An 18471-nucleotide genomic window follows, 5' to 3' on the forward strand; every position below is an offset into this window, starting at 1 on the left:
CCCCTAGCGCCCAGCCCCAGCATGGCTGGGACTGGCTGGGCAAGGGAAGCTGACTTCATTTAGAAATCTTACAAAGCAGCGCGTGATGAGAAAAAGGAGAAAGCCCGTGTCAGCCCTTAATCAACGTGGCGAGAGGAACCCTTCCCCCTAACAGCCGTAAAGAAGACGGCAGTGCCCGCCTCCGACTATCCCGATGCTCCGCATCATCTCCCGCCCAAACTAAGATGGCGCGGGAAAGGCGGCCAACCGGAAGCTCTGAATGACCTTTTATGTTTTTATTTTGCCCTTACCACGGATGGTCATGAAACCGCCTCTTCCGCCCGTGGCTAATATGCCGACAGTCATTTTCCGCTTGGAATCTAAGACATCTTCCGCTGTCACGGACGTGGCAGCGGAAGCTCCTCCTATCGCCCGTAGTTAATATGGCGACAGGGGTGCCTTCTTCCGCCCGTAGTTGGTTAAACCGCGGCGGAATTGACGGCAGTGTGGGAACGGCGATGGCGGTGTCGCGGCTGGAGCTGAATCTGGTGCGGCTGCTGTGCCGCTGCGAGACGCTGGCTGCCGAGAAGCGCGACCCGAGCGAGTGGCGCCTGGAGAAGGTGGGAGGCGCCGCCGAGACCCGCTGCGGCCGGGGTAGATGGGGCTGATGTGGCGGCCGCCGCTGCCCCGCCCCCACCTGAGGCGTGGCTCCGCCCCCATCTGGGGCGTGGCTCCGCTCTCTTGGCCTCTCATTGGCCTTACCCCGCGCCGGTTCGGGTGCATTTGAATTGGCCTTGCTTGAAAGCATCGCTAGTCTTTTTCCCCGAGGGATTGAGGCATAGAAAGAAGGGCGTCGGAGGCATGGGGCCTTCCTAGACTGGCGGAGCTAATAAAGCCGGCCAGGCGGCCCGGCGGGAGCCTAGCCGAGCAGGGCGCGCGCAGGGTCCCCCCGCCTGGCTCCCTCTGCCCCTCGTCCGAGGTCACAAAGCCCGGCAGAGCCAGAACCGGGCAAAACTCCCAGACTTCTTCCTCTTAGCGTCCCCGGTCTCAGTGTGCTTTTCCACATTGTTCCTCCTCCTTCCCTCTGCACGCTTGCCCTCACGCTGGGAAACTCCGCTCCGGGAGGGCGCCTCTGGCTTCCGCTTGCGTTCTGTCTCTGCTCGGTGCCGGCAAAGTCAGCGCAAGGTGGGGTGACCTGAAACAGAATGAGTGCGCGGGACTGGCCAGTTGTCTCAGTGAGAGGCGGTGGCGGCCGCTGTGCGCGCGGGGATGCGCCGAGATCCAGCAGCTGCGTGTGTGTGAGAGAGAACGAAGGACCCGCAGCAGAAATGGGGAAGCGTGGGAGGGGAAGAGGTCTCTTCTCTCATGTTGAATATGAGGCATTTGGGGAATATAAAAGGCCGTTGGAGGTGTGAGACCCACAAGGAGGAATCTCGGGTTGAGCAAGGTGGTATGAGATCGTTAAACCCATGGAAGTGATGAGATCATCAAGTGAGAGAGAGTAGAGAGAAAAGGACCAAGGGGCTGCAGGACAGATACTGAGAAGGCATGATTTAGATGAGAAATCTGCAAAGGAGACTTTAAAAAAAAAAAAGCAAGAAGCGGGAAGCGGAGATTCACAGTTTCATGCAGAGTCCTGTTTTTTGGTGTCCTGATGCATGTTTGGAAATGCCCTCTGAGCCTGTGTGTGCGTGTATGTTTGTGCACGTGTGCACACATGCATATGTGCATGCAACCACAAAGTTCAGGATTTTTAAATCCCCCAAGCAAATTTTGTTTTTAAAATTTAAAGTGTCCAACAGAGAAGAGGAGTTAACAAAAAGGAATTAGGAGCGTGAAATCATAGAAAGGAGAGTATCCAGGACAGGGTAATGAACAGGGTCATGTTCTGTAGAGATGTTATGAGGATTAAGGAAAGAGACCATTGGCTGCCGGACAGAGTGTGACAGTCTACTGCTCTTCGGCTCCACTCAGGGGCCCTGTGATTGTGAGTCTTAGGCTGTCCAAACCCAAGCTTCCTTCCTGATCATCGCTTCCTCCTCCTCCTCCATCCTTCCACCTCATCCTTCCTGGTCCCTCTGTAACTCTCCTTTCCTTTTCCTTAGAAACCTTTATTCTGTATTCCTTATTAGGCCTCTTCCTTTCATATTGTGGCTTCTTACTGTCAGAAATCCGGCTCTCTGAGAAAGCCCCACATTCTGTCCAGGCCTGCAGGCCTGAGATCTTCTCAATGCCCACCAACATCATAGAGCAGGAGAAGGAATATGTGTCATCTAGACTGTGCTTTCTCATTGTAGAGCCTCAAAAGCACCATGCCAAGGCCTCTTTTTAGATCCCAGATCTAGACATACCTGGTCAGCACCTCCAGTTGTCTTTTTTCAGGCCCTCTCTAGTTCCCTTTACTCTTTGAAGGATCACCTGTCCAGGTAGACTACCCAGGCTGTTCCCTGCCAGCCTCCAAATCATTCTCTTTCCTTTCTCAAGGAGTTCAGGTCCTGGCTCACCATCTTCCTCTCCATTTCAATCATCCAAGCCCTTCCTCATATTTGGGGACTTTGGCTCACCTGTCAACATTCCCTCAAATAGCCTTAAATACTTCCAGGTTCATTTGCCTGTTCAAAATCTTCACTCCAGTACAGATATACATAGGGATAGCCATACCCTTGATCTCTTATCCACAAGACTTCCATCTCTAACTCATCAACAAGCATTTATTAAGAACTTACTGTGTGCCAGGTCCTGTGCTAAACAGCAAAGGTACAAAGAGAAGCAAAAACAGTTCTTGCTCTCAAGGAACTCAAGTCTAATAACTCCACAGTCTGTAACTCTGAGATTCCTCTCTCTGACCATAACCTCCTCAGCTGCCAGCCTTCCATTCTTCCTGCCTTCCCAGGCCATCACCTTAGTTCTGGATTCATTCTTGTCCTCTCCAAAAGTAGGCTCTTCTGCCATTTCAGATTTTCCCCTATGTCTTTGGTTGCCTTATCCCATTTTTATCCACTACTCATCCCTTTCCAAAAAACACACCAGGATTACTTGCACCATGTACCTTTTCCACTTCTGCCCACATGATGCTGGGGCAAAGTCACACAACTTTGCTGTCTGGGCCTTCCCTGCAGCAAGCCAGTCCTTTCCTTCTTCCCTAGTCTCTCTCCCTCCCCACAGAGACCTCTTTTCTCCTCAACTTGCCCCTATCAACAAACACTTCTGCCCTTTCTCTCGGCAGAGAGAACTAGCTTATGCAAGCTCCCTTTCCTTCCTGTCCTATCCTGTTCTATCCAGTCTCTCTCTGTCTGCTAGTGGCTTTCCTACTGATAACAAATATGTTCATGTTGCCCTGAGCCGCAGAAAGAAAAAAAAAAAAACCTCTTAATCTGTCTACCCCAAAACTTATTTGCTTCTATCTTTTTTCTCCCTTTTGTGACTAAACTTGAGAAGACCTTCCGTACTAAGAGCCTTCCCTTCCTTTCCTTTAAATCTCTTCTTAACTCTCTACATTGTGGTTTCATGCCCCATCATTGACTGAAATTGCTCTTAAATTGCAGTTATGTCATTGCCAAATCTAATGGCCTTTTCTGGCCTTTTCTCATCTTTATCTTACTAGATCTTTCTACAACTGAGGCAGTAGACAGAATCAGAAAGAACTGTATTGTTCTTTCCATAAACAATTACTAGTTGTGGCACCTTGAACAAATCACTTAATTTCTGCCTCAGTTTCCTCAATGTAAAATTAAGATAAGAATAGCTACTATCTTACAGGGTTGTTGTGAGAAGGATCAAATTTGTTTAAAAAAAATTTTTTTAACAATGCCTGACATATCATAGGCCCTCTATGAATGCTTATTCCCTTCCCTCTTCCTCTTCTTTTGACACTGTCCATCACCACTCAGGCTGCATGTGGGTTTTCTTCCTACCTGAGAGACTCAGTCTCCCTTGCTGGGTCTTTGTCTAGGACATTCCCAGTAAATGGTAGGTGTCCTGAACCCCATCTCTTCTCCTTCTATATTCTCTTCAACTCCTGTGATTTAATTATTATCTCTATGCAGATAAACCTCAGGTATACTTATCTAGCCCTAACCTCTCTCTCATTCTAGTCTAAATCTATAGCTGCACACTGAAGATCCAAAACCGGCCGTCCAGGGGATATCTTAAACTCAATATGTCCAAAATGGAACTCAAATATCTTTCCCCCAGAAAACTTCTCTTTCTAGTAATTCCCAGTTAGTGGCAAGGATGTCCACATCCTCTCAAGTTCCCAGGCTCAAAATCTAGGAGTCACCCTCACCTCCTCATTCATTCTCTTCTGCCACCTCATGTGCAATCTGAAAGCCTGTGGATTTCACCTTCTTAACAATTCTAGTCTATATTCTCATCTCTCCTCGGAACAGGAGCCGCACTCTCCTTTGGGCCCTCATCACCTGAAACCTGGATAATTTCAGTGGTGTTTTGGGGGAACTCTCTCCTTCAGTTCTCTCCCTACTCCAGTTCTCTCCTATTCCTACTTCACTCAGCTTCAAAGTGATCTTCCTAAAGTGAAAATCTGACTGTGTTTCTCCCTCGCCTCTGCTCATAAACCCTTCACATGCTCTGCAATCTCACCACACAGGCCTCTACTGTTCCTCACACCAGACCCTCCATCTCTCCAAGTTATGAGCTTTAATTGACTGTTTTTTTTTTTGTTTTGTTAAATATTTCCCAATTACATTTTAATCTGATTGACACTTCTGCCCTAAACAAATCAAATCACAGTTCTGGCCAAAAACAAATATGTTGAAGTCAAGTCAACTAAGGATACACTTTTTAGCAACTACTATGTTGCAAGGCCAGGCAGCTAGATGGCTCAATGACTGGAGCACTGGGCCTGGGGTCAGGAAGATGCTGTTGAAACATTTCAGTTCTGTCCAACTCTTCTTTTTGACCCCTTTTTGGGGGTTTTATTGGCAGAAATGCTAGAATTGTTTGCTATTTCCTTCTCTAGCTCATTTTACTGATGAGAAAACAGATGAAATGATTTGCCCAGGTCACATACCAAGTAAAAGTTTGAGGCCAGATTTTTTTTAAATAATAATCGTTTTTTATTTTCAAAATACATGCAAAAATAATTTTCAATGCTCACCCTTGCAAAACCTTGTGTTCCATACTTTTCTCCCTCTCTCCCCAACTCTCCCTTTTCCTAGACAGCAAGTAACCCAATGCAGGTTACACATGTGCAGTTCTTCTTACATATTTCCACATTTATCATATTGCACAAGAAAAATCAGATCAAAAAGAGGGAAAAAAAGAAAACAACAAAAAAGGCAAAAATTCTGTGTTGTGATCCACACTCAGCCCCCACAGTCTTCTCTCTGGATATAGACTGCTCTCTCCATCATAAGACCATTGGGATTGGTTGAGGTCAGATTTAAATCCATGAAGAAGAGTCTCCCAGATCTCAAGCCCAGGACTCTTATCAACCTCCCCACCTCGCTGTCAGGAAGCCTTCATGTTCCATCTGGCCTCACACTTACAAGCTGTGTGATTTTGGGGTTGCCTACAAGGCAGCTGTGAGGCTTCATCTTAATCCACTGGAGAAAGGAATGTCTGTCCCTCCAGATCTCTACCCCCCAAAAAACTCAGGAAGAGTAAGACCCAAGGCAACAACAGTATGAGGGGCAACCAGACATCTAAGTGGGAACAAAGGGGAGGAAGGTGGGAAGAAATTCAAAAAAGGACAGACTGCAGACCACCGAGTGCAGCCAAACCAGACAGAAGCAGACTGAACTGGGCATAAGCAGCCGAGAGAAGGTGCCATCATTCAGGGCTTGTTGAGGTGGGATTTTAGCTGGGGCTTGAGAGAAGGAAGGCTGGCACCATTTTTATCCAGTCACTAACGGGTCGCCTTTGCTTTTAGTATGTAGCTGCCCTGGAAGAAATGCTTCAAGCCTTGAAGGAACAGTCAAGGTAAGAGGTGATGAAAAGCTGTAGGATACAGTGGGTAAGGAAGCGGGCCCAGGGGCAGGAGGAGGCAGGTTCAGCTCTTACCTTTGCCATGTACCAGCTCTGACTGTCGGCTGATCTCTGGGTGGCTCTGCCTCTAAGGCAGGGGATGTCCTGGAGCCCTTTGGTGTGGGCAGTCTGAAGAAGCCTGGGGACTGCTTTTCCGAGCGATGGTGTTAGAGGAATAAAACAAAATGGATTGGATTACACAGGAAACCAGTGCATGTGAAATCCAGTCATCGAGCTGTTTTTTAAAAACAAGCTTACAAACTCACTAGATTCAGGTTATGATCCTAATTGTTAGAGGAAGTATTGCAGTTCCACAGCAGGTCCCTGGACCCATTCATGCAGAAGTCCCAACCCAACAATCAAATGAAACTCAGCATGACTGGTCCGAATCATCTAATCAAGAAAGATGTGTGCCATTTTAGGGAGCAAAGTCTGGGGAGAGCAAAAGGCCCTCAGGGACCACTGATGCCCTTCTGCTTCCCATAGATACTCACCCAAGGCGATCTAAGTGGGAAATTGGCATTGATTTATAGAATGCCAGAGCTGGGAGGGCCCTTAGAACCCAGGAGGTCAGAGTTAGGAAGATCCACCAGGGATCATCGAGTCAAGCCTTCTCTAAATATTACAAATGAAGAATGTAACCTTCAAAGGAATGAAAAGACTTGCCCACATTCACCTGGCTGGTTCACAGAAGAGCAGCATCTCAAGCCCCAGTCTCCTTGTCCTGGGCTCTCTTTCTCTAGGATCTGTGGGGGGGGAAGGGGGGGGCGGGCCCACCCCCTCACCTGGTTCTGGAACTAAGCCTGGGATAATTCAGAGAGCTCGGGCTAAATGGATAGAAAGTAGCAGGTTTCTTGGTGACATTTTTCCTTTTTTCTGCTTTTCAGTAAACCTGCCCCTGAAATGCTGAATGAGTATTCTAGAAAAGTGGACTTTTTAAAAGGAATGTTAGAAGCTGAAAAACTGGTAAGTAAAGTAACTGGCCTGTTACTAACATTATACAATTACAGAACTTAGAGTTCTCAGGAACTGGCCTCAGAGATGCCCTGGAACTGTGGGCCCGTGAGTCCCTGACAACTCTGTGGCAGATCTGTTGTTAGTCCCGTTTTGCAGATGAGAAAACTGAGGCCAGTGGATGATATGACTTGTACAGGGTCACACAGCCGGCAAGCATCTGAGGCGCCTCCAAGCCCAGGCTTCCCTCCCCTGTGCCACCGGTCGCCCATTTTCACATTGAAAATCGTATTTATGGGTGATGGGTCCGGAGCCCTGAGTTTCCATGGGAGCCTTCTGGTCCACCAGGTGACGCTGCCTCCAACTCCAGCTGCTCTGTATTTTTCTGTTCCCACCCGCAGAGACCGGGCTTCTCAAGGGCCGGTGTCCTGGATGGAAGGCTGCCTTTGGGCTGGCCCTGCCTCGGACCCCAGACCCCTGCAGCCATGGCCAGCTCCCGTCACCCAGACGGCTCCGGAGGAGGAAGTGAGCCCGGGGGCCTCGCCCAGCCCTCCCTCACTCAGCTGCCCCACGTCTCGGTCCTCATCGAGGACAAACAGCAGCACAGTGACCCTGTACAAGTCACTTCCTCTGCGTTTGCCTCAGTCCCCTCATCCAAGAAACAGGAATAGTTATAGAGCTACCACAGGCTTATTGTGAGGATCAGAGGACCATATGACCCTAACACCACTACCACTAAGAACAAAAATAATGGTAATAATACTAATTACAGCACGCATTACATCACACTTTAAAATTTAAAATCTGCAAAGTACAGAGATTGCCTCATTTAATCAGCACAAAGCCTGTGAGATAGGTACTGTGATTATCGCCATTTTATAGAAGAGAAAACTGAAGCTTACAGAAAACTGAGGGTTAAGGGACTTAGCCAAGGTCAACCACAGCCACTGGGTCTCAGGCAGGTTGTATTCTCGGGTCTTCCTGATTCTATCTACACCCACTGTAGCTCCGGAAAGTGTCATATGTAGTTGTTATGATGACACTCGCCCCCTCGGCCCCCTGCACAGTGCTTTGCAAGGAGCGACACAGAGGGAGCGCCTTGGGGGCCATCTGATCCAGCCCCTGCCCAAAACGGGCCCCACAGTGAGCCCCAGAGGCACATGCACAAATCATTAGGGTGCGTGCCCACAGAATTGTATTTGTTTTTTTAAAGATAAACACTCATTGAATATTTAATTTCCAAAGAATGTTATTTTTATTCATTTAGCTAAAGAAAATAAATGTAGTTTTTTAAAATCAGCAACTCCATTTCACTTATAAGGGCTCCACTTCATGAGACCCTTCCCCCTTCTCTAAAACCCAGAACAAGCTCTGTGGCCTTCCCCTCTCGGCCCCCTTGGGAGGGGACCCCGCTTCCCCAGCCCCTGCTTGGCCACAGAGGGCTGGTGGGGGGCGGGGGTTTCACTCATGTGCTTTCCTGTGCCAACCTGAGCCTCGGGCCACATTCCATGGGCTGAGCCAAGGAAAACAAAAGTGGCCAAAGGAGTGAAAGGGGAAAGAAATCTTGTTGATTTTCCCCTGACTTGGCTACAGCCACATAGAGGCCCAGGGCAGGATGGGAGAGGGCAGGAGAAGACCAGAGTGGGGGCCCTGGACTGGAGAGGGGACCAGGGACTGACAGGAAAGGGAACCCAGGATTAGAGAGGGGGCTCTGGACTTAATGGAGAAGGGGCTGGCCTTCTGGGAGAAGGAAGGAAAAGGGCAGACAAGCCCTCCTGACCCAGACAGGGACTGGACACTGGACAAGTACAAGTCCCCTGAATGTAGGAAAGTTCATGCTGCAGAGAGGCTAGAATAGGGTCATTGAGGGGCCCCATATTGAGGGGTTTCTAAGTCACTTCCCAGACCCCCTTCTACTCTCCCATCCCAGAGCCTCTTGAAAGCTGTGGAGGGGGAGTAAGAGGAGACAGCAGTGGTGCTGGCAGCGGCTGCCAAGAGGAGAACCAGCCCGCCCCAGACCCCCACGCCCCTGGGCCAGCAGCTGCCCTAGAGAGGGCCAAGGTAGTCAATCCCTGGGGGTGCCGAGCCCATCTGACATACTTCCAGTGGACAATCATCAGCATTTGCTGAATTGAAATCTCAAAGGTTGGAGCTCTGTGAAAGGGAATAGGAAGAGAACATTTTGGAAATGAGAGTGTAATGAAAGCACAAGGTGTCAGGAAACCTTTGTGAGGGAAAAAAATAACCTCTTGCCAAGGATCCCACAATGCATTGCTGTACAGCATGGCAAACCGGTCACATTTACTCGTTTTCAGGACTTAGAGGAGGTTTGCAGATGAGACTCAGGCCCTGAAAGTCCCCGTTAGAGATGCTGCTTGTCCCTGGCAGCTTAGGGGAAGAATGGCTCATGGAGCGAAGCTGGGTTACCTCCTGCCCTCACCTCCCTCTCCCTTTGGAAGCTTCCTGTGAAGGGGACACGGATTCCCCAGAGGGGGATCCCCGGACCTGAGGCCAGAGCTGCCCCAACTTATCCAGCCTCCTCTTGTCTCTCCCCAGTCATCTTCCTCGGAGAAGGCCCTCGCCAATCAGTTCCTGGCGCCGGGACGCACCCCCACCACCACCAAGGAGCGGGTGCCGGCCACCAAGACAGTGCACCTGCAGACGCGGGCCCGGTACACGGGGGAGATGCGGAGTGAGCTTCTGGGGACGGTACGTGGGCCCAGAGGGCCTCCCTCCCCCTGTGCCACCACAGCCCCCACAGGTCACCTTGCCTCGGCTGGGAGGCCTCCAGAGGCAGCCCAGGACTCTGTGTTGGATCACTTTCCTTGCTAACAAGCTCTTCCTTAACACAGAGCCAAGATCCACCTCCCTGAACTCTCCACCCATAGTCCCACTTCTGCCCTGTGGGGCCAAGCAGAGCCCAGCTCGTCCTCCCTGCCCAGGCGGCCCTTCGGGGACGTCCCACCAGAGTCAGTGTCCCCGCCTCCCCCAGCTGATCCTCCTCACCCCGGTCTCCCTCCTCTGGGAGCACGAAGCCCCCTCCTAGAAGCAACCTGTAGCTTCTAGGCTCTGTAGAGGCAACCGGAGCCCAGCCCGAGCACCAGCCCCCTCGTCTGGGGAGCATGTGGGTTATGGGAGCCTTATTTGGCTGTGATGTCACACTGTGGGTTGGTGTATAGCCTCCAGCCCAGGCAGGCAGGTAAAAGCATTTATTAAGCCCTTACTGTGTGCCAGGCACTGAGCAAAGTCAGCTCTTGGGACACAAATATGAGCAGCAAAGAACAATGACCTGTCCCCTCAAGGAGCTCATATTCTAAGGGAGAGAGAGGAGACCAAAAGGAAGCTGAGGCTTGGAATCGAAGTCCAGAAAGTCAGAAGCACAGCTGGGAGGGAAACAGAGCATGTCGGGGACCAAATGGAGATTCTGAGAGGAGTTCGCCAGTGGGAGAGGGAGACTGGCCTAGCTGAGGGATGCTCCGGGCCGGGGAGGACACAGGTGGGCGCATGCTCCAGGCCGAGGAAGACAGAGGGCAATGGATGTTCCTGGGTAAGGAGGCCCCACCTACTGAGGGACCTTCCAGGGTCATAATGCAGCTGAAGTGTGGGGTTGGAAGTACGGTCCCCCAAGCCCCAACCCCTTCCCGTGGGTGGTTAAGTTGCCCCTGTTTTCACTCGCAATTTCCTGCTTCCCCCATTGCCCTGCAGGTTCCATTTAGCTCTCTGACCAGTACCCATAGATTGTCTTCAGCTTGGTCTGCATAAAGCACAAGGGAGACAGTTAGGACTGTTAGATAGAAAACAGAAATGCCTCTGGTGCGCATCGCACTTTATAGCTTTTCATCCAGTTAAATTGAATTTAAAAAACAATTTTCCCCAGAAGTTTTTTGATTTCTCTTGTTTTTCTGTCATCTTCATTTGCGATTTTCCTCCTTTGCAGAAAGTCAGCTTTTGTTACGGAGAATATAAACAAGAGGGGGCCAGCACATAGCATAGTATATGCAGTATTCCCCATCTGTAGTCCCCCACATCCCTTCTGGAAAGAAGGAAGGAGATAAGCTGCTTTCTCCTAGCTCTTCTTCAGGGCAGAGCCTGGTCGTTATGTTAAGTTTTTTATCTAAGTGATTTCTGTCCCTCTTGCTTCATCTGCTCACAAGTGTTAAATGTAGGAACAGACCATAAATCCCAGGGCGACTTAGAAGGGTTTGACAGGTCTAGGAAGGCTTTGTGAGGGAGGAAGCAACTTAACTGGGGCCTGATGAAGGGGAGGATTTAGAGGAAAAAAATGGGGCCCAGCCTGGAGATGGAAGGGATGGGAGAGAGGGGCGTATGAGAGCCCGGGGTGGAGGTGGGGGGGCAGAGCGGAAATGTTGAGGGAGGTAAGGCAGGGGCTGGAGGGCACTGAATGGCAGAGACCGAGAGGAAGGAAGGGAGACTGCTCGTGTAGCTCAGGGCTGTGGGCATGGTGGAGTCTGACACATTCCAAAAGAAGCAACAGCAGCCTCAGGGACCAACTGAAGGCTCATCCTGGTATTCAAGGCCTTCCCTCATCACACTTCATGCACACCGGCCCTTCACACTCCCCCAGAGCCTGATGGAGCTTGGGGTTGATGGGGACCCCAAAGCGGATGTCAGAACTGGCTAAGCTACGGCAGCTCCTACCCAGCACCAGCCCCGAGATGGTGTGTGTGTCACCGGGGCTCCGTTTAGAGGGTGCATTGTCGTGGTAGCCCCAGGAAAATGAATCCTTGGTCTCTAGCAACCCTAGAAGACCACCCACTAGTCTACAGAGGGGCTGCAATCTGCACCGGTGAATGAAGTAGCCACACTGATGTAATTTCAGCTCCTTGTGGGATGGACTTGTTGACCTCTCTCCATTTTCTTTTCAAAAAGACCTCATTTTAGAAATGTGGCTCATATTTGGGGGACCAAGCGGGTAACAGGATGGATTAAGGCCCACCTGGAGGGAAAGCAAAGTTTGGGTTTTCTGCACCCAGGATCAGAATCCGCCCTCCCCCGAGCCCTCAGCTGAAACACCTCGCACTGGCCCAGCCGGGGCCCCACTTCAGGGGAGGAGGGAGACTCGGGGTTCCCCTGTGGCCAGCTTCCTAGCCTGGGCCAGTCGAGGGCTGGAGTGCACGTTTTCATTGCAGTTTTTCTCCCCTTAGGAGTCCTCGCCAACCAGCGGTGAGTAAGCACAGCCCCTCCAAATGATTTTGAACCCTGGGAAAGAAGCCCCGGGCAGCTCAGCCCAGGCTGCCCCTCTTCATTGCAGAGATGGAAGGTCTCCAGTTTCCTGAAGTTGGTTCCACAGAGTAATGGAGTTCACTGGCAGGGGAGGCGGGTTCAGATCCTACTAACTGTGTGACCTGGAACAAGGTCACCAAGAACAAATGTCTGGAACAAGACATTTCATCCTGCCAGCCCCGGGTGTCCTGCCCAGCCTTGGATGCCCTCAGAGGCTCTCGTGGCTGAGCACAGGGACCTTCAGTCTCTGTCTCCCCCGTCCTCTCAGTCCTAGACAGTCCCGCTCCTAAAGGCCCCAAGCAGCACCCGGAAAGTGGTTCAGGGAGGAAAGTCAGGGTGGCTGAGGGGGTGGAGGGGGGTGAAGGGGGCCCTCATGGCTCTCAGAGCCAACAGCCGGGGGAGACGGGACTCACTCAGGATACCAGTTGAGCCTCCTTGGAGACGCAGGCCCACGTAAAGGAACGAGCAGTCTGTGAGGAGCCCTACTGTGTGACCCAGAATCAGGCAGCAGCCCAAGCTGGACGTAAGGGCTTCCCTGGGGCTTCCCCACGAAGCAGGAGATACCCAGGACTTTAAAATCCATTCTGGCCAAGCAACCCTCACTCAATCAGCCAGCGTTTCTTAAACATTTACCACGTGCCAGGTACTGAGCTAGGCCAGAGAAGGAGGCCATCACTGTCCTTGAGGAGCTTACATTCTAACGGAGGAGATAAGGGGAAAACCTGCTGGTCCTAAGTTCTAGGCTGGGTCTGGCGTCCGAGGAGCCGCCTCACTTAGGGCCCGGAGGCCCAGCACCAGGTTGCCCTCGGCCTGATTTTTTTGGTCAAAGCATCTCTCTGATTATTAAGTAAGTCCCTGAGCGGTTGAGCTGAGCTTTGGTGGAGCAAGTCCATGTCCTGATGAAGCCACAGATCCTAGATGTTTGGGCAGGGGGGGAGGTTCAGTCCCTAGGAGATGACTTGGTTCCTGAGGCCCCTTTCAGTGCCGAGTCCAGGCCTGTGTGTGGGATTGTTACAGGAGATGGGGACTCACAGCAGTCTGGGTGAATAGACAAGGCTAATACCAGAAAACTTATTTTAGCCCCTGGACAGCACAGGCCAGAGGGAGTTATAGAACCCAAAATGTCATCACTAGAAGGTACCTTAGACATTATCTAGTCTACTCCCTTCTTCCCCACCCCCCACCCCCATTTTGCAGCTGAGAAAATTGACCCAGGAAGGGATCGGATTACCAAATCAGCTAGTGAGGGGCAGAGCCAGGACAAAACCCGAGCCTGAGGTCCTCAGCTCAGGGTCCTTTCCACCGCACCGAGGCAGGAAATGCCAGGGGCCATGAGGGAGGCAGAGAAATATCATGAATTTTAAGAGAGATCCCTGGGAGCCGAGTGGGCTTCATGTCAAGAGGCCAGACAGAGAGGAGGTCGGGAGGGGGAAAGCCCCATCAGGATCTTGGGCAATGTCTCCCTCTCACTCAGCATTGCACAAAAGGTGTGAGCAAAAGCAGTAAGTGAGAAAAGAATATGGCAAGTAATGGGGGCAGGGAGGGCACAAATATGGCTGACATATACTTAAGTTGTACTTAAAAGTTAAGATTATCCATTGGGCCCCGATTAGAATTTCTGGGAATATTCAGGGCCCTTGGAATGGGCTTTATCTGAAATTTTCACAAGAAAGAACCCCGTCAGTATAAGAGAATGGTAAAAGCCTGCAACTGATGAGTGACTATTTTCTGACTGATAAATGTCTCTCTTTTGGTTCCAGGTTCTGGGGACATAAGGAAGCGGACGTAAGTGACTCATCTTTGGTCCTATCTCCTCATCTCGTGTTGTAGGGACCCCTAGGGTTCACATCCAAATGTGAAAAGCTATCCTGTCTTACTCCTACCTGAAACATGAACTCCATCCCTACAACAGATCCAGCAGAGGAACAGCCCACCCAGCTTTGGGATATTCAGTGATAGGAAACAAATTATCCCATGCCCATACCCCAATTTTCCTCTTATCCAACTAAAATCTGACTTCTCTGTAGCCTCTACCTGTTGGGCTGCCCTTTAGGGCCAAGCAGAACCAGTTTAATCCCTCTTGCCGTAGACAGCCCTTCCCATATTTGAGGACACTTTTCACTTGGCCCCTTAAGCTCAGTCTGCCTGAGGTTCGGTATCCCCATTAACCTATGTCTGGCTGGCACTCCGCCTTTGCAGGATCCAACTTTTCCCTCCAGAGAGCTAGAGAAAGTGACTTAACTGCTGCAGGTCCCATGTCCTGGACAGATGTTTGAAATTGTTGTTGCCATTTATTAAAAAAAGGCCTATGGCAATTGTGCAGGAGCTTTTTTCTGCTCATGTTTGGGAATCAGGACCGGGGTGTTCACCCTGGAGCTCAGACATGTGTAGCCTAGAATAAATGGCAGGATCGCCTGTTCCAGAGATGGCGGAGACAGCCAGTTTTTCCTTTTCGGTGGTTTAGAGCTCCACCGGTTCTGAGCAAACCTTTCCCCTCCACCCCACGCCCTCTGTACACACAGGGGCCTTGGGGCAGATGAGAAGCAGTCGGCTGCTGAGCTCGATGCCGTGCTACAGCATCACCACAGTGTCCAGGAGAAGCTGGCCGAGGAAATGTTGAGTTTGGCCCGAAGTCTGAAGAACAACACTCTGGCGGCACAGAATGTTATTAAACAAGATAATCAGGTAGAGCAACAAGAAACCCGAGATGCCCAGCCGGCGTCTCCAGCTGGGAGAGCCACAGAGCAGCAGCCAAGGGGGATGGGAGCACTTGGAACATGACAGCCAGGAGGGCCCTTAGAACCCGGGATGTCAGAGCTGGGAGGGCCCTTAGAACCCAGGATGTCAGAGCTGGGAGGGCCCTTAGAGCCCAGGAGGTCAGAGCTGGGAGGGCCCTTAGAACCCGGGATGTCAGAGCTGGGAGGGCCCTTAGAACCCGGGATGTCAGAGCTGGGAGGGCCCTTGAGAACCCGGGATGTCAGAGCTGGGAGGGCCCTTAGAACCCGGGAGGTCAGAGCTGGGAGGGCCCTTAGAACCCGGGATGTCAGAGCTGGGAGGGCCCTTAGAACCCGGGAGGTCAGAGCTGGGAGGGCCCTTAGAACCCGGGATGTCAGAGCTGGGAGGGCCCTTAGAACCCAGGAGGTCAGAGCTGGGAAGGTCCTTGGAGATCATAAGTCCCCTTATTTGACAGATGGGAAAACAAGGGTCTCTGAGGGAAAATGGTTTGCTTGGACTAAAACCTAAGAGGTGGGGATGGGGATGGTAGGGCCTCTGAGCTCCCCCAGGTGCTGGGGCAGAGCTGGCCCCTCACCCTATTCTGCCTGTCCTTTCCACAGACCCTCTCCCACTCCCTCAAGATGGCAGACCAGAACTTTGAGAAGCTGAAGACCGAGTCAGAGAGGCTGGAGCAGCATGCCAAGAAGTCTGTAAACTGGCTCCTGTGGATCGTGCTCATCTTTGTCTGCTTCATCTTCATCAGTATGATCCTCTTCATCAGGATCTTCCCCAAGTTAAAGTGAAACAAGGAGCTGGCCAGCTGGCACATGGACAAGAGGAGGGGGGACATGGGGGTAGGTCCGGACTTAAGAAACAATCATTCATCTCCCAGGGTTTCCTTCCAAACGCCAGGAACATTAAGCCGAAGAGTCTTCTCAAAAGGAGGAGAATAAAGTGGCATTTCCATACTTTTGACGAGTGGTTATCACGGCTCTTCCACTTTCTGCCCAGCACGCAGCTGGGCCCTCGCGCCTCAGTCCCGTCTCCTCATCGGCAAAGGGTGGAGGTTGGACTCCAGCCTTCTTGGGGCTTTTGCAGAATCCCGCTGGGTCAGCAGTGAGGAGGGCCTGTGTGGCAGCAAGGTTCCCGCCCTCAGGGAGCTTCTGCAGAAGGTGCCCAAGCATGATGCACCAAGGAAGGTCCAGCAGAGAAGGGTGGCAGGCAGTAGAGCTGATCCAGCATTGGAGGTCGAGTGGAGAAGGACCAGGAGCTGGGAAGGTGGGGGATTATCCTATCCAGGTGCCAGAGCAGCTCTGAATCCCACAAAAAAGCACAAATGGGAGGGTCTCTTCCTTCTCCCTCTTCCCCACCCCCATGTCCAGTCTGATCTCTCCCAGAATCCATTCACATAATCTCCACCCTAGACCTTCTCACCTCTCACCTAGATTTTTGTAATTGGTCTTTCTTGTTTGGTCTCTCTCCTCTTCAGTCCTTCTGATGTCAAGCTGATATTCCTAAAATCCAGGTCTCATTGTTACTCTATCACTCAAGAAACTTCACTGGCCCTCTGTTGTCTTTTTCTTAATTTGAAAAATCAATATTTCATCATAAGCTCTTATACATAGTCAAGCATAGTAACAGTCTGCTGGTGATAAGTTACCCAAAAGGGCATAAATATAGAGCAAATAATCAAGGATTAATGTCTATAGAATTTGGGAGGATGGAGTGGGTAGAAATTTTTAAAGAAAGAAAAAAGGAAGAAAAGGCATCCAGAATTAATTTTAAAGCACATGTCAGCTCCTGACTACTCTGGCTTGAGATTACTGGGCAGTCTATCAGTGGCACATCTATCCTGTAAAAACATACACCTTTACAACCTGAGAATCTCACATTTAAAAAAAAATTTAACCAAATGGGAAAAAAAAACATGAAAACATAGCTCTGGAAATCCATTAGAGATCAGACCTATATGGGAAAATAGGTAAAGATATTTTGCAGGTATGTACAGCTACATTTTACATGACTGTTTGTTCTCCACTTCTAAGGTCCCTCCCAGCTCTGACATCCTGGGTTCTAAGGGCCCTCCCAGCCCTGACCTCCCAGGTTCTAAGGGCCATCCCGGCTCTGAACATTTTAAATTCTGAGGGCCCTCCCAGCCCTGACATTCTGGGGTCTGAGAGCCCTCCCAACTCTTAACATCTCTGTTCTGAGGGTCCTGCCACTAGATGAGAATTGGGGAACAAAATAACATCATAAACAAATATTTGGCATTTAAAACCTTTCATGGTCTGCTTCCTGCTTACTATTAATCTCACAATCTACATTTCAGTGAAATTGTTCCATGTTAAAAAAAAAAAAAAAAAATTTCCTTCTCCAAGTTTTAAGCCCTCAACTTTGGGGGCAGAGCCAAGATGGCAGAGAAGAGGTAGGGGCTCACTTGAATTCTACCCAAAATCTCTACAAGCAACCTTAAATAAATTCCTTAAAACAAATTCTGGAGCAGCAGAATCCACAAAATAATGGGATGAAACAATTTTCCACACCAAGACAAGTTAGACAGTCAGCAGAACAGGTTGGTTGTACTGCAGTGTGAGCAGAACTCAGTCCAGCATAGGCCATGCCCCAGCAAACCAGCAGTGGGACTTGGGAATCAGTGAATCAGTGAAGAGTTCCAGACCCCTCAGTCCACAGATGGTAAGGGTGTCAAATAACTGTTCAAAAGGAAATTGTACAAGGGATCCCTTTGCAGGCACCAGGGACGGGACTCTGTTGCATTACTCATACATACTGCTCAGAATTTTATTATACATTGAAGATCCCTGGGTCACAATGCTGGATCTCAATCTCAATGCAAGGAGGAGCACCAGCACACCAGAACTTGCAGCCATAGGGGAGCCGGGACCCTATCCCTGTTTCAGGACAGAAATGAGTGCTTGTAGTTATTCACAGACCAAAAAGTAATAAACATGTTTCTCCCTAGATCATACCACCTTGGAAGAACCAAAACTTTGCAGGTCCCCAGGATTATCTCTGAAAACAGCTACACAAAAAACCTGAAGTTTGAGACAGTGCCCCCTCTCCTCCAAAAGCAGAGTCTACTTTAGCATAAGTTAAAATTCAAGAAATAGGCTGAGAAAATGAGGAGACAGTAGAAAAAAATAATAACTATAAAAAGCTACTATGGTGACAAGGAAGATTTAAACACATACTCAAAAAAACAAAGTCATAACTGCTAAGAATATGAATTGGTCTCAAGCCATGGAAAAGCCCAAAGATAATTTTAAAAATCAAGTAAGAGAAAAAAAATTAGGAAAAGAAATGAGAGTGAAGCTAGAAAATTATAATGAGTCAATCTCTGTTAAGAAGGCACACACAGACACACACACCCTCCATAAATACTGAAGAAAATAACACCTTAAAAAACAGAATAGGCCAAATGGTAAAAAGAGGCACAAAAATTCAATGAAGGAAAAATGCTTTGAAAAGCAGATTGACCAAATGGAAAGAGTTATATGAAAATTCAACTGAAGAAAACAATTCCTTAAAAAGAATTGGCAAAATGGAAGAGGAAATTAAAAAAAACTCAACTGAAGA

General features: G+C 49.9%; 1 protein-coding gene across 1 annotated transcript; it reads left to right on the top strand.

Annotated features, from left to right (window-relative positions):
* The first annotated feature begins 286 nt into the window (after positions 1 to 286).
* USE1 (unconventional SNARE in the ER 1) lies at positions 287 to 15852 on the top strand. The gene is made up of 8 exons (XM_012542391.3): positions 287 to 599; positions 5870 to 5919; positions 6852 to 6930; positions 9475 to 9627; positions 12084 to 12102; positions 13923 to 13947; positions 14685 to 14847; positions 15498 to 15852. The coding sequence occupies exons 1-8, from the start codon at positions 423 to 425 to the stop codon at positions 15678 to 15680; spliced, it is 849 nt and encodes a 282-aa protein (XP_012397845.1). The 5' UTR covers positions 287 to 422; the 3' UTR covers positions 15681 to 15852.
* The last annotated feature ends 2619 nt before the right edge of the window (positions 15853 to 18471 follow it).

Source organism: Sarcophilus harrisii, chromosome 1, assembly GCF_902635505.1.
Source record: "Sarcophilus harrisii chromosome 1, mSarHar1.11, whole genome shotgun sequence".
Taxonomy (NCBI): Eukaryota; Metazoa; Chordata; class Mammalia; order Dasyuromorphia; family Dasyuridae; genus Sarcophilus; species Sarcophilus harrisii.

Bases quoted from the DNA above. Each gene is read 5' to 3' on its own strand.
- USE1 (XM_012542391.3), top strand. From the start codon at position 423: ATGGCGACAGGGGTGCCTTCTTCCGCCCGTAGTTGGTTAAACCGCGGC. The intron at 6,931-9,474 runs GTAAGTAAAGTA...GTCTCTCCCCAG, and splicing joins TGTTAGAAGCTGAAAAACTG to TCATCTTCCTCGGAGAAGGC. The intron at 14,848-15,497 runs GTAGAGCAACAA...TCCTTTCCACAG, and splicing joins TTATTAAACAAGATAATCAG to ACCCTCTCCCACTCCCTCAA.